At 48.5% G+C, this 15,800-nt stretch overlaps 1 protein-coding gene across 9 annotated transcripts; it reads left to right on the forward strand.

The window, feature by feature from the left end:
- The first annotated feature begins 3,521 nt into the window (after positions 1-3,521).
- Positions 3,522-15,597, forward strand: LOC118513055 (leucine-rich repeat-containing protein let-4). 9 transcript variants are annotated; one of them, XM_036058369.1, is made up of 5 exons: positions 3,522-3,662; positions 5,136-5,665; positions 11,640-12,657; positions 12,739-12,937; positions 13,014-15,597. In XM_036058369.1, the coding sequence occupies exons 2-5, from the start codon at positions 5,364-5,366 to the stop codon at positions 14,009-14,011; spliced, it is 2,517 nt and encodes an 838-aa protein (XP_035914262.1). In that variant the 5' UTR covers positions 3,522-3,662; positions 5,136-5,363; the 3' UTR covers positions 14,012-15,597. The 9 variants fall into 9 exon arrangements, with proteins under 9 accessions (XP_035914262.1, XP_035914263.1, XP_035914270.1 ...); XM_036058370.1 differs by having other exon boundaries at positions 3,523-3,672; XM_036058377.1 differs by having other exon boundaries at positions 3,527-3,672; positions 5,143-5,665.
- The last annotated feature ends 203 nt before the right edge of the window (positions 15,598-15,800 follow it).

Here is a 15,800-nt window from a genome sequence, read left to right on the forward strand (position 1 = left end):
CACAATTGCATGATTAAGTGTCAGGTGTGTAGATATGAGTAAGGCGTGGATTTTGAAATACTTCTGACGACTTTCTCTTTATTGAGCCAATGGCTCAAACTAACGCTTCATAAATAAGACTGCAACATGGAGCATTAACATTGAGTCTACTCGCAATCGGTTTAGAGTCTTCAGATTGGGACGATCAAATCCAATTCATCTCCGAGGTTCCAATAATTGATGGCCGACACACGAGAGGACCGGGGTTCAAATCCCATCCAGAGACCGTCTCCCCGTACGCAGAGGCGCAGACTAATTTGTTACAGGTAAAATCAAATCACAGAAATGGCAGGCCGAAACCTATTGAGGTTGTAGCAGTACCAAGGAAGTAGAGGAAGATCTTCTTGACCTAATCACCAAGGGCCGTAGATTTAATCTTAATAGAAGGAGACATCTTAAGGGCGATATCTGGTTTTGAGGAACTTAAATCTAGCTGACCTTTACATAGCAGACATATGCACTTCAATTTGGGGGTTTTACGAATTAATTGACAGGAAAACTAGGAACTCTCGATCTCTCTTTCAAGGAACAAGGAACACCCAGCCAACGGCTTTTTTGAAGAAGAGGAGAAGGAGACGACTGTGGAGCTATTTGTGACATCACAGCAAGCCGTCTCTGGTATTGTGATAAGCCATTTCGTCTCAAGGTATGACTTGAAGTCACACGCTGCAAACAGGAAACCTTGAGGATATTTCATTTCTTTGACTTGATTATACCTACAGCTGGAGAGTCGATCGTGTTGACTCGTTGCGTGATGGTGAGTTGATAGCCACAGATATAGAGCTATGAGGCCTTTGGAGCGCCAGGAACTTCAGATCTAGTAGAAGCCTCCTTTAAGTCAGGATAGATCTCAAGACATATCTCACCGTCTAGAACTCATAAGGCTAGACTCCTCCTCAGGTACACACTACTCTACCAACGGCCAAAACGATCGCATATCGGTATTCAACCGTATTCCTGTCGTACCAAACCGACCGTACCGAAGATTTCAATCAACACTTATGTTGGACCGATTGCAGACGACCCACGGCACAGAGAGCACGGCACAAAAATCACACCCTCAACGCATCGGCCGGGTCCGCATATTTCGCATAACTCGCATTCCAAAACGGCACAGAACCCGCGAGAGCGCGTGCGCATCATCATCAAATGGTGTGAGAAAACAAAGCAAATATTCTTATGCTTTGTACCGGGCAACCGGGCAAAACTCCACAGGCTCCGCAGGCCAACGGTGATCCTGTCCTGTCGGACGCGATCGCGTGTTCCCGGCGACTCCGACTGTCTGTGCTGGCCGAAATGGCGCCTCGGCAGTCGGTCGGAGGCGCCATCCTACTGCTCGCAAGCGAAACCAAAACAAAAAAAAGAAGATAACTCGCTCGGTATGCAAATTAATTAGCGTGACGGGTGGGAGAGAGTTTATGATTGGAGCGATAAATAAAATTAATTTGATATTATCTCCCGTCGGTTGGTCCGAGGGCTTTGGAACGGGGGTGTCCGAGGGCTGGAGCAGTTATGAAATCATCGTCCTGGCTACTGTGCAGCCACCACACGGACACGCGGGCACAGCGATCTTCCAGGGCGCAGCGGCAGATGGATGAATGTTTTGTTTTCACTTGGCGGGATTGATCGTGCAGGTCGTCGCAGGCGCCATCTTTCTGCAAATGGTTGGGCCGGTGGTGTTGTTTTTGCAAATGGGCACCCACCCACCGGGAGGTCTTGGCTGTTGGTGTAGGAGCTGGATTTACGAGACAGCGCGATTGGTGTGTGGTTTTTGGGCGTTCGATGCTCTGGAATTCAAGAAAGCTGCTGGACCATAACAACAACCTGCTTTGGAACGTTTGCTCTTAAAATTGGGTCGTACTTTTTGGACGTTCGCATAAAACAAACGAAGTTGTCGTTGTAGTTTACTGTATGTGCGTTAAATTAAATCACATCCACTCGAGGTGCAGCGTCCAAAAAATCGAGTTGATAAGTCAAAATTATTAAACACCCTGCAAACTATATTATATATATTTTTAGTGTTAATTAGCCCATAAACATTTTAAAAGTATTTAGCCTGACAGCATATAACATAAGTCAAAATAAAAAATAAAAAATAGACGAGAGATGGAAAAAATAGAAGAGCCGAAGAGAGGATTAACCGGCAGTAAACGAATCATCTGTGTCAAAGGTGTCAAACCCTTACCAGATGGGTTTAAAACATACCATGCTTAGTATTCGGTTGGAATTGTTTGTAAATTAAAAAAAAATAATTTTAGTTTTAAATTAACAGCTATTTGAGTGTTTTACTTCATCGAGGCCACCGAGCATCGAATCCCTGCCTGACTGAAACTAGAGCCGACCATGTAGATATCCTGACGTTAGTCCAACCCGACGAGATTTGGGACTCATGCCCCTCCAGTGCTCGTCAGGTGGCATTTTGGAGCGATCAAGTGGAGTTGCACTTTTTAGAAAGATCGGATGCAACTCTGGACCGAGTTTCCTGGAAAAGGATTGGCAATTTGGCTGAGTTCAGTGGACGAGCTCTTATTTATGCCACTGCTTATTCCCTGGTAAAATTTTTACTAGTCAATAAATTTGTTGTAGTTCAAACTCTAAACACTGCTTTAAAAACTGATCATTCGATCTCCGATCTCGATTATACCGAAAATTCGCACAAATTCGAAAAAATGGTAAAATACGTAATAAAAAGGACTATTTATCTTGCTATGGGTACAATCAAAATAAGGAATTCAAAAATGCTAAGACCTCATAAGATCGCAGAGCCAAAAGAGAAGATGAAGCAGTTGCATGCATCTTCTTTCCTGGCTTAACGACCTCGTAAGGTCATGCCTGCCATTTCTAGCTTACTAGCTCCTTACTGATACAGCAAAGTTGGATAGTCAGTCCTCACTATGGGGAACGGCCCAAATGCGATTTGAGCCCCGGTTCAGCCGTGTCGCATCTTCCTCCGGTCCGCCCCATGCATGAATGTTGTACGATCTCGCTCTATCCAGAACGAAGCCTGTATTTTCGCTTGCATCCACTTTCCAACCATCCAACAAACAGAAACATTTTTGACGTATAGAACAGCAATTATTTACACAATAACCTGAGCTTCGGTAGGTTAGAGGCAAACTAACTAAGGCATTTTTCCAGCAATCGTAAGCTAAGTGCAAAGTGAGGATGTAGAAGAACCAAAACTGAAAACTATACTCCACCTGCCACAAGGTTTGACACACTTGCTCTGCACCGAATCGCCACCGTGCGAGCAAAACCCAGCATCAATTAACACACTGAACGTTCTGAACACATGAGAGTAAAGCAGATACAGAAAAAGGGACAGAGAGGGAGAGAGAGAGAGAACAACATACCGAGAAAGAGCGCAAGACCTGCCGCGGTGAGAAGGATCCAATGTGACGGGTGTAACCGCAGCCGTGGGCTTCCGCGGGCGCGGGCGGTGATTTGTTTTTCCACCGTTTTCTTAAAAGGAAACCGTCCGTTACGCTCGGCGCTCAATTGTTTTGAGAACGTGGTAGGATGCAGACATCGGTCCGGTCCTCAGCAGCATCGGCAGCAGCACGGCAGTGTCGTCGCGTCGTCACGCACTAGCATATTTCGCACACCGTACAAGGGCGCGTTAGGTGCGTTACGGTAACGGTTACACCGGGCCATTCGGAGTGTGTCCGTCGGTTGTTGTTTAAGTGATACCGATAACGGACGGAGCCTGAGTGGGCGCAACTGAGTGAGCGAGTGTGTGTGTGTTAAACGGTGTAACGATCGCGGTGCGTCGAGGTTTGTGCCCAATAGCGCCGGCGGGCCGGCGAAGATGTGTGTCCGGTGACAACACGGCGCTGAGGAAGCACTGCGTTACCCCGCGCTTATCGGACAGATCGGGTCAGTCGAGTCGTGAGAGTTCCGTTTGGCGTAACGCCGCGCGGCGACACCATAGACGAACGCGATCTTCACCGTGGTGGACGGATTCGGGTTCTTAGAGTTCTAGAGCGTGTGGTGTGTAGTGATTCATAGAGCAACCTTTGCATTTTGCAGTGCACTGGAGCAGACATTGAAATCTCCCAGCAGACGGCTGTTATCAGACAGTAGTGATACTCTTAATAACTGGTGGAGTTGGAAGATTCTTGACCGTTACTGTCCTCCAGAATTCCTTTTTCTCTCTCCTCTTTCAAGTGGCCCTGAAACCTCGGAGTTGATTCACAAAACCAGCATAGGTACGCTCGAATCCTTCCCCGAACCTTGAGAGTTTCCGTCCGTGCTTTTGCCGTCGATCGCTATTTTCACTCGAAAGTATCAAGTGCAGAAATTAAACTCCTCCTGCGGTTGAAGCAAATAATCGGACCGCTCCTATACCCCTGCTCCCGATTCTCCCACTCCCTTTCACCTCCCAAAAGTCAGAAACTTCCAACCTCCAACCTACTCACCCCCCCCCCCCCCTTCCCCCGGGGGTTGAACCGTGGCGCTAGAGCCACGCTGGTGCTAGTGTTGGTGAAAAGGGGGCGACTCCACACGGCTAGTCGCGCGCACAGTGGCGCTAGACTGGCGGCTCGTATTATTACGCTCGGTCCCGATTATCGCTGATCCCAGCTGAAACTGAGGCTCGCAAACGTAAACAAGGCGCGCGCAACGGGTAAGGTCGGGTGAAGCCTCTGTCAGTGGCCTATTGTGAAGAGAGTACCGAGCGCGCGAGTACCCAGCACACGAACACGAACCGACGAACCGTCTGATTGGCAGCGGCGGAAAAGTCATCAAACGCCGCGATCCACATGCGTGCCCCTCCGTGAAACACACCACACAACAAAACTGCAGAGTCCGGCCAGAGGCACACCGACACAGAGACGTTGTGTGTAATCTCGCGGCCGAACGGTGCTTGTTTGCGGTTGTTGCAAATAATCGAACGTGTACGGCCGACTCTTCCGGCAGCTTCTCCGACCGATCAGCTGCCGATCAGCTGGAACAGGCCTCTGGTGGAGGTGCGAACCTGAACTGACATTGTACCGCGTCCGGGCAGAAGCCTCTGTGGGCCGTGTTGTGTGCGTCTAGTCTAGTTCTCGGAATGTAGCGTGTGACACCTCTCTCAATAACGAAGCTTTCTTCTCTAGCCCATAGCCCCAAAGGTTCAGTGCAACGAGTTCCAGTGTTCAAGTGTAACGAATTCCAGTGCTTTCTAGCAAATCCCCTAGACTAGCGAGTGATAGTGAACATCGGGTGTGTGTGTGTGCACAAAAAACCGCCTAAACCCAGTGTTAGTTGTGGAAAAAGTGTTGTCTTCCCGCAGACCATAGACGAAACACTTTTCGCGACTCCAAGTGTAACAGCGACCGGCAGCGATGGCCACGCTGCTGTACACGATCATCGGCATGACGGCTTCGGCCTCGCTGAACTGTGCGGTGCGGCGTGAAATATCGCCCTGCACCTGTTCGCCCGGCCTGTTCGCCAACAACATCGACGTCAAGTGCGAGCAGATGGAATCGTTCGGGCAGGTGGTGAACGCGCTCCAGGATCGCTTCACCGAGGATCACAACATCTGGCTGACGATTTCGCACTCGCAGCTGCTCGATCTGGCCGCCCTCTCGTTCTGGGAGATGAACATGAACATCAAATCGCTCCGGATAAACTTCGACAACCTGAGGTAAGTCTGCCGACGACACCGGGCGGCGGGGTGTTTCCAGCGGGCAACAAAACAGGCAGGTTGGCAGTTTGTTGTTGGTTGGGAATTTTCTCTCTTCGCTAACGCATGATGAGATCAGGAGATTCAGAGGACGCCCGATCGATTGACGTTTGATGATGACGTCCGCACCATCCGCGACATCAAACACATGCAATGCTGATCCGATCAATGCGATAACGTGCAGGCAGGCAGGCAGGCAGGCAGGCAGAGCACGATCACTTTCTCGCACACAGAGCTTCCGTGCGCGAGTGACCAGCCTCGGGCTGTGTGTGAGTGATCGCGTTCTTATCAACGCCACCGAACGAGAGTGACGAACCCACGCGGCGAGTACCGCGTTGGAAAGTGAACCGCTTCCCATCGGCTAAGGCAAAGGTTGCGGTAAGGGCCATGCTTGGCCACATAATCTGTACAATATGCCTAGCCACTCTCTCTTTCCCTCTCTCTCTCTCTCTCTCTCTCTCGTTCCTTGCTTACAATGATCGCAGTTGTAAACAATAACAATTCACCGGTGGAAGTGTAGTAGCGAAACACTCACACTGCCAATACACACTAGCCGGGGTCACTCACAGCACGGTCGTTGTGGTTGACGTGTTTTGATGGATGGTACCGTACGGTTCGTACGCTTGGAAGACACCGCAGGACTCAGGTTTCAGACGAATTTTGCGATGTTGTAATACACGTCACCATATGCCACACAACCTTCACAACCCGCTAGAAATGTGATCCGTGCGATGTGAGGTAGAAAATTATATAAAACCAGAGCTTGAGCTGCGTTTGATGCAATCGCACCAAGCTATTGCAACGCTTGCTAAATAGTTGTGCGCCCATTATAATGCACTTTTCAGAAACTCCCCGGTGCACCGCAGCGTTATTTTGTAAATAAAACGTCCGGCGGTGAATTAATTAGCGGCTCAATTTGCGACGCTTATCAGCGTTCGGATCCATACACGGACGCCATATGCTAACGTCGTGACACTGAAAGTTGCTGCTGCAACGGAGGCCCAACAACCACGGCAGAATCTCTACGTTACCCGTCTACAATGTCGCATGTTGTGGAAGGATTTGGTGTTGCTTAGCGGTTGCCTTTCGCTCCTCGGTTATTTATTCAGCTGCACGAGATTAAAAAGTCACCAGACGACACGCCTTCTCGCTTTGCTGGTGATCATCTGTGAAAGGATTCAGCCCGGTGTATTCTGACTTCTGGGTACCTGCCGCACCCTCACACGTTCCGCTACCCAAATTCGATGGGAAATATGAGAATTGGGTTTTTTCCCATTTTCAACCCCTCGGGATGCGTTAAGTAAACAGGCCAGTGCGAGTTTGCGGTACGGGCTGTAAATAATACTTTCTTCTTCCCGGAATGGCCCAACGCTCTTACCGGCATGTCAATGAAAAACACACACCATACGGGAGGGATTGTGGGAAAACCCCCTTGCCGGAGCTTGTGAGCCCGGCTTGAGTCATCTCCTGCCTGACGCCTGACGTTTTTGGCAGTTGACGGTGATAGTGGGCATCCGCGATGCGAGATCGCTGCAAGGGATCAAGTTTTTTTCCGGTTGACAGAAACAAGTGCCATATGGGATGTGGGGTACGGCCCACCAGGCGTCCGCTTTGTTGTTTGTCTTCTTGAGCATTATTCAGAAAACACTCTGACACGGTCAGAAACCTGACACTAGGTCTCTTGAGTTCCATTAGAAATTCTGGGTAGGATTCTAGCTATCGAAACTAAAGTCCATTAAAGATTTTTACACAGCAATTCGCAGAAAAAGGACTTGAATTTTGTATTTAAAAAAGAAACAAATATTGCAGAGCTACCCATAAAGGTTCTGTTCTACAAACTCTACCGGTCTGCCATGAAAAAGGGCTGGACGATTAACTATGATTAGATGATACAACTAATTGGGGATAATTAGTCCTTACTACCCGAGAACGGCCAGTCTATCATAATATGTCTAATAATTTAATGTCCTAATCCTAGAACTAAAACGTCGTATGATGTCCATATTCTCAAATATGGAAATCAATTCTATGATTACTCCAAGTTGCATAGGATTGTTACCAATGTTCAAACAAAGCTCTAATACAAGAATCAATCATCCACAACTCACTATGGACTATGATTAGCCCTTAGCGATAGAATAGCTAACAATACATTCAGGCCAGATAAATCTAGAACAAAAACAACTCTAAAAACATGCTAACAAATGCAGAGCCTGGCAAAAAGACGCAATTGATTATTAGCACTGATGGTCTAATTCATTTCAGACTGCTAATATCGCTTCAATACTTGGATGACTAACGAAGAATAGAAGATAGTAAATGAGTAACCCTTTATAACCATAACCCACATCTTTATACCAAAAAAGCACATTTTAACTCAAAATATGCCAAAATGTACAGTCCACCCGCCTGTGTATGTCGGTCGGTTAAACTCTAATGCGCCATTAAAGATGTCCTACGAATCACCCGCCAGTAGGGAAAGGCAGTTTCCCCACTCGCTCTTCGGTCTTAGATCTCTCGCAAAGATTCAACACGTTCCTCCCGGTGAAGGGTCAACACACAGTGCGCCCCGACGTTCGCCCATTTACAATATCCGCGTACCAAAGGCGGACGTGCCGCAAAAGCGTAAAATGGACCGTGCCGTGTCCACCATTAACACCGGCCTCTCGCAGCTGATCGCCGAGTGGAGAATTTTGATAAGTCACACACTCGGTTTGCTCTTCGCGTCAGCCTGCCAACAGTAAGCGGGAGTTTGAATGTACGTCCTTTCCATCATATTTCTCCATGACACACACACACACACACACCGAAATCGTTACCGAAATTGTGGGAGGGTTGATTGAAATTAGAATGATGGCGTCGGTGGCCACCGTAAATGGTTATCTGCCATTTTGCTTTTGGCCCGCACGATCGATCGATAGTTGCTTCCCTTAAGGTCGTCACTTTTGCGTCAGCATTACTAAGCACAGTTTGGTGGCGAAGGAATCGATTGGATTTGAAGCGATTGACCGATTCTCCAGGTGACATCGGTCCTAGCACGCATTCATGGTATCTTCGGCTGTCTAAACAGTTTCTTAGGGAGTGGCGTTTAGATCGCTATCACTCCGCGGACCATTCGTCATTGCTGACGTAAATGATCAATTAGTCGCTTTCTAGCCTTGGTATAATCCTTGATCCCAGGTATAAGGAGTAGACTAGCGAGCCTGTCGTCCATCAATCAAACAGACAATTTATCGCCTCTAATAGCTAGGTTTAATATATGACCAGCAACACTCAAACGATGATTAGTTAAATGTCTCTTCTTCTTATCCCGCACAGTAGGCAATTAATTCCACGTGCCTAGGGACGAATCCACCAAGAAAGTGGTCTATATGGGAGTAAAAGAAATCAGTGTCTTCACTGCACGCAGATTGCAGATCGTATCGTGCCGTTGGAGCCATACGGGTGTCCAGCTACTCCCCCACAAATTCCAGCTGAATTGCAGTGCGTCATTAGCTGCATCAGAAACTCCAAGAATTAATATGCCATTTCTTCTCGCCCTGATCACTATCGACACTATCTGCGCATTCGCATCGGAACAGGCGGGCATTATCAACAGGCATCGGGTGGATAAACAGAGTCTTTGTCGACCAACGACCAAGTTTGTTCCGTTCCTGAGAATTTCTGGAGCTCGGCAACTGTTTGGACGCCCATGGCGTCACACAAACTGGCGCTTTCTCGTGGCAGGTCGCGGGTCAAGTTGGAGAAAACTGCCAACACGTTGTTCCTGAGGGTGACCGGAGATTCCCGCCCCACAAACCATGCCGGGAGATTTTTTTTTTTCGTCCCTCTCCGCACATTGAATGAGGCGTGATTGTTTTCTCCCAAGTTGGGTTTGAACCTTCACTGATTCTCCCTAAAGGGGGTGCCATTGGTGTGGTGTGGCGCCGTAACGTTTGATATGATTTGATTGGAGTCGAACGATAATTGAAATCAATCAATGGTAATTCAATTAAACCCTCGCGGTCCCGCGCGGTCGGTGTCAACTGGTTGGAGCTGTACAACGGTTGTGATGATGATGATGATGATGGTAGGACCACCTCATCATCAAGTTGTCCCCTGCACGTAGCACTGTTTTACGCAGTGGTTCAGCTTTGAGAGTCTCGACCAGCGAAAGAAAGTGTTGAGAAGATGCGGAACGCAATATTAGTAAGACTCAAACACAAAACTTTGGAGGCAGTTTCGAACATCTCAAGCCTTCACATCCTTAGTTAGCTAGTGCCTAGAAGTTCTTAGACCAATGTGTCACGAGCAACTCACATGGTCCTGGTCGAAGCAAGGGAAAGGTCGAGTCGATTCATTGTCTCTCTAGCAGTGGTGGCGCAGTGTACTAATTCCCACAACTTCCCAGAGCATCATCACCGGGGCATGTCTGGTGCTGATTAAAATACAGTCACGCTTTCACAATCCTCCCTAGTCTCCACGCTCGGGTTCACTTTGACAGGTCAATATCACTGAGCAGACGTCTGGCAGCCCATTTCTTGCTCAACTGCGAACCAGTTCTTCGGCCTGGAGCTGGGCTGGATGCATATAATTCTCAAAAGCAATAATCAAAATTTAGCACTAGCCAATGTTGTAGTGTCCCCAGGCTATTGCAAATTGATTTCAGCTCAGTTTGAGCACCATCGGACGTCACGTCACGGTGTTAAGTACTAGAGGTTATCTCAATCACAGCCATCAGCTGCAACTTCGGCTGCTACCATTAACCCGTTACCCGTCCCGATGGCGTCAAATTTTACGATCTAACCGGCGACATCGGACCCGGACGAGAGAGAGAGAGAGAGAGAGAGAGAGAGAGAGAGAGAGAGAGAGCGAGTGGAAAAGCCAGAAATCGGAATCACCCCAGACGTGAGATGAGGACCGTTTTAACGCAACAAGAAGCGTTATCAATCAGAAGCAGCAGCAGCAGCAGCAGTAGCGAATCGGAACGTGTTCTGTTGCTGCGATTGGATGGGCCCGGATGGGCCATAACAATAATGTTTAATAATTTCAGCACTGATTTACGATCGTGTTAATTGGTTCAGGGCATCTCTCGGTCTCCTCTCCTCTCCCTATGCCTTCCCCATCGGAAGCGGATTCCCATCATACTCCGCTTCCCAAGAGGCCCGATCTGATCGAGTTCTGCACTGTACCAGAACACGGTGATTTGTGTGACGTGCGGCATTACCACGCGACCTGTGGCGCGCGTTTTGCAAAAATGGCCAACAGTATGTTGCACGGCTTGCCACGTTTCCAGTTCCGTCCAGCCGAGATGTGCGCGCGCGAGCCCTTCCATGCGATGCGAAACACATGCTTTCACTCCATATATTAATTAATTAAATCAGAACTTATGAAGCCATTTAACACTTGCCTGACACGATCGCGACGGTCGGGGTACGGACGGTGGACGATGCGCCGATGACGTGTGCAACTGCAGCCAACTCGGGCCGGCGGGTCTCAATGTCGTTGACGCGCCAGAAATGAGCAAACGACTTGATTTATACTGACCCATGGCCGAACCGTTCATTCATGAGCGTTTGTTCATATATTCCGAATGACGAAAATACAAACAGCCAATGGGGTGGGCTTCGCAATCGATTGGATGCTAATTTGTTGTACTGCGGTCGTCCGTACTGGCGATGTTTACTATTTCACTGTAGAGCATGAGTGAGGCACGTTTACAGGAGCTGTGAATCGGCTATTGTGAGTTTATAAACCATACTACTTTGTTTCAGTAAACAAGCACAAAATGACAGATGGCGTGGTCTTCTCAAGTGAAGCGTTACCTGTAGGGTAACTGCGAAGCGTTACATAGTGTCAATCACGCGCGTTTGCTTAGTAGTAGAAGTTAGTTCAAAATGGCGGATCGAAATGTTAACGACATGTGGACTTTATCTTTTCTCTCTTTCTCCCACAGCCATCTTCCGGTATCATCGTTCCGTAATTTACCCCGGTTGGATCTGTTCAGTGCCGCAGACAATCTGCTCGAGGAGATACCGCCGGACATGTTCGAGCAGATGCCCAACTTAGGTACGCTCGATCTAGCCCGCAGTCGCATACGCTACATATCGGGCGACACGTTCCGGCACCTTCAAAACCTTCGTCATTTGATCATGGGCAACAATCAACTGCAACGCATCGATACGGACGCCCTGCCGAAAACGATTCACTCCCTGCAGCTCAGTATGAACCAACTCCGCTCCCTGAACGGCAGCATTCGGCACCTTGACGAGCTGAAGCTACTGTTCATCAACGAAAACAACCTCACGACACTGGCCGGTGAGCTGCCGCTCGGCTCGCCTAACCTTATCATGATAACGGCCCAAAACAATCTGCTCGAGCAGCTTCCTACGGAGCTGCGGTTCCTGAAGAATCTGGACAACCTTTGCGTCCCCGGCAATCGATTGCGCTCGCTGGACGGACTGCTCGCCCGTGCCACCCATCTGACGAAGCTGCTCGCCCAGGACAACCAGATCAGTGAACTGCGCCGGGATGAGTTTGTCGAGGCGGAACGGCTCGAGGAGCTCAATCTTGCCGGGAACTGGCTGGTGAATCTGAACGGATCGCTGCTCAACTGCAAGGGACTGATCAACGCCAACTTTAGCGAGAACCGGCTGCGTGAGTTTTCCCTGCAGGAGGTGGCTGGTTTGCGGAAGTTGCGCCTGCTCGACCTGTCCCACAACCACATTGAGGTGTTGAGCGGACGGATGGAGAATATGATCGATTCTGGACTGATCATTTCCGAACTACGGCTCAACAACAATCGGCTGCGATCGCTGGACGGTGCTCTGATGGGATTGAACAATCTGCGCATTCTGAACGTGGCGCACAACGAGCTGCAGACCATTACCCCGAACGATCTGATCGGTATGGAGGAGCTGGAGCGGTTGGATCTATCATTTAACCAGCTCAAGACACTGGAGGAACTGTCCAAGGTTTGTTCATTATCAGGTTCTTTGGAATGCGTTTCTCATGGCTGGTTTTGCTCTCTCTCCCTCTCTCCTTTCGATCTTTAGACGTTCCTGCCCTCACTGGAGTCGTTGAATGCATCCTACAACCAACTGACCACGATGCACAAGGATTTCCACGGACTCCCGATTCTATGTGTGGCCGATCTGTCGAAGAACATGATCCGAGAGCTTTCGGTCGATCTTGTGTCGAATACTCGCTGCAGTAATCATGGTGTTCCGAACCGGTTGGAGATCTTCCTCGACGGTACGCTTTTTTCAGTCCTAATAACTTGATCTAGAGTTTCTCGTGATACTAAACAGTTCCTATTCCTCCATTCCAGAAAATCCTGTCCTCTGCAACGAATCGCTCCCGGAGCTGATCAACCAGATGGAGTTCTATCACACACGTCTCAACGGTGTCGCTCACTGTATCGTCCCTCAGCAGATGCCAGTAGAGACACCGATCTTCATCCAACCACCGATCGCCATGTTGCAGCCTCTGCTCAAACCTCAAGCCCCGCTCGTACCCTCGAACGTCATGATCCAACCACCCTCGATCGTGCAGATCCTCGTCCCCTCGACGCTCGTCATGCCGGCTGCCGCCGTTGCTCCAGCTCCATCCGTACCATCGGCAGCAGCTGCTGCCGTCTCGGTCACTGGACCCATCACACCGATTCTACCTGCTGGCGTCCCACTAGCCCTTGCCACCGTTGCTCCGATACCGATTCTTTACGAAACTTCCACCCATGCACCTGCACCTCCACCGATGCCGATAGTGGCAGCTCACCTCCCGATCGCATCTTCCGTAGGTGCGTCCCCTTCCACGAGTGGACCCTCGCTACCCAACAGCATCCCCCAAACTCATCTACCGGATCTTCCCGTAAACGATGACGATCTGGACGATGAACCGGGCGTCAGTGTACTCACCATCCCACAGCAGCAGCCATACGATGAGTTGAAGTATGAAACGGCCCCAGCACAGGACCCAATGGATCGTTCCGGCACCGTGTCGATGGCGGGACACACCATCCATGACGATAACAACGATGTTGGTCGAACGGCCATTGGCACGAATGGCAACGAGTCGGAGGATGGACTGGTCACACCCAGCACTACCACCACCACCACCATGCAGACAATCCTCGAGTTCAAGAACCTCATCCACGACGGCAGCTACGGCGGTGCGTCAGCATCTTCATCGTCCGCCATATTGGTGTTGCCACCGGAGGTTCTCCCCCTTCCGTACGACAAAGCGCAAGGATTAGCGACGGAACCGGAAGAAGAACCGCCGGAAACGCAACAGGACCAGAACGTGGAGCTGGAGAGTGAACGGCAGTGAGCGCGGACAGGAACGGAAGCCAAATCAGGACAGGTGTGCCATCAGGAAGTTGCCATCGTTGCCCCCAAAATTTGGTGGCTTTGTTTGACATTTTGGTTTGTGGAAGAAGAAGTAGAACCAGGAAGGTGGCAGTTTTAGGGCCAGGGCTGTTTAGCTTAGGACGATTAATGACTGAAAGGTATCTGGCTAGATGCGACGCAAAGATGCGCCATTGCGGCAAGAGGGATTCGTTCGGGAATCCACAGCACAGCAAAAAGCATGACTCCATGTTTGCAGACATGCTTGATAGTAGTAGTGTGTACCACGACGATTAACGACTCGACTCGACTCGATACAGGACAGGAGATGCTACTTTGTAAGGAGGATCCTTCCATCGGAGTGTTTGGTTGCGCTGCAGGAAAGGCAATGTTTTAAATTATTCTAATGCCCATTTCATCACGAGACTCAAGAAGATACCTTGGGCTAGTAAATGTGTGACTGTGAGCTGTGTGTATGAGTAGTATGTGTGCGTGTGTGTGTGACTATGTTTGAATGTCTGTACGAGTACGTATATAATCAGTATAGAGCGATAAAAGCTAAAGGAAAAATCATTTCACCGCTTGGAGAAAAACGCAGCTGCATTTATCCCTTCATCTACACTAGCGTGGCTGATTCCCTATATGCGATTGTTGTTTTGACGTGCCATTTGAATGCATATATGCTTGCTTGCCATTGTAAGAGACCCGAAATCCTACCCCAAATGGATAGGTAACACTTCTCTCTCTCTCTCTCTCTCTCTTCCATTTGCTCGCTCCTTCTGTTATTTGTAAGGTTCGCTTTCCTTTTTTCCTCTCGCAAAACATTGGCGTAACTTGAGAACAGTTGACTTAAAGTAGGCTTTGTTTTAGTGAAAGTCAGATAAAATAGACAAATTTTGAGATTTGATGAGGGTATGACCAAACGATTTATAGCATGCATCAAAAACTGGGTAAAGAAAATACCCCGAAACAGAAACCTTTCACAGTAGAGATGAACATTTACAGCCCCAGTTTTGCAACTAATAATCATTTACCTGTTAATTGATATTGCTAATAGTAATGGTATCTATAGTAGGATATTAATGATTTTAACTATAATTAGAGCTATTATTATTGAGGACAGCACGCACAGCTATACCGTATTCCGAAAGGCGGCAGATACGATCAGGCAGAACCAGGAAACGTAGGCTAAAACAAAACGGTGGGACAACAGCGAGAGAGACACTTGGAGTTGTCCAAGCAATTTGTAATTATATTAGTGTGGTTTTAGTTGATTACCTTTTTCTTCTTCCCCCTTTTTTAGTGTTGGTAGGGAAGTTCTTCTAAACAACATACATGCACCAACCGTGCGAAGGAATGTAGTGTGTGACCGGTTGACCTTACTAATAATATCCTAGTATTCAGCAACGCATGCATTTCTGACGAAAGTAACAACCGTATGCAACGCTAGCGATAACGCTAGCACTTTGGATTGGAGCGCAAGTGACGCATATTAGTTCGCATCATATCGCGTTTTCCTCAAATAAAAGTGAATTGAATTGCAAATAAAAGTTAAGGAAATAAAAAAAACCGCTCCGTTTTGTCTGGTCTGTTTGAATCGAAATTCGAAACGGTTCTGAACCGGTTGAATAGCACCGTTTCTGCACATTGTATACAAGCGCGTGCGAGCGTTTCAGCCGGTTGGGTTTGTGTCTTGGCTAAGTTCTTCCTGTATGATGGTCCAATGAAAAATTGCCACATTAAAAGGCATTGAAGGTCTAATTACTCTATTT

Source organism: Anopheles stephensi, chromosome 3, assembly GCF_013141755.1.
Source record: "Anopheles stephensi strain Indian chromosome 3, UCI_ANSTEP_V1.0, whole genome shotgun sequence".
Classification (NCBI taxonomy): domain Eukaryota; kingdom Metazoa; phylum Arthropoda; class Insecta; order Diptera; family Culicidae; genus Anopheles; species Anopheles stephensi.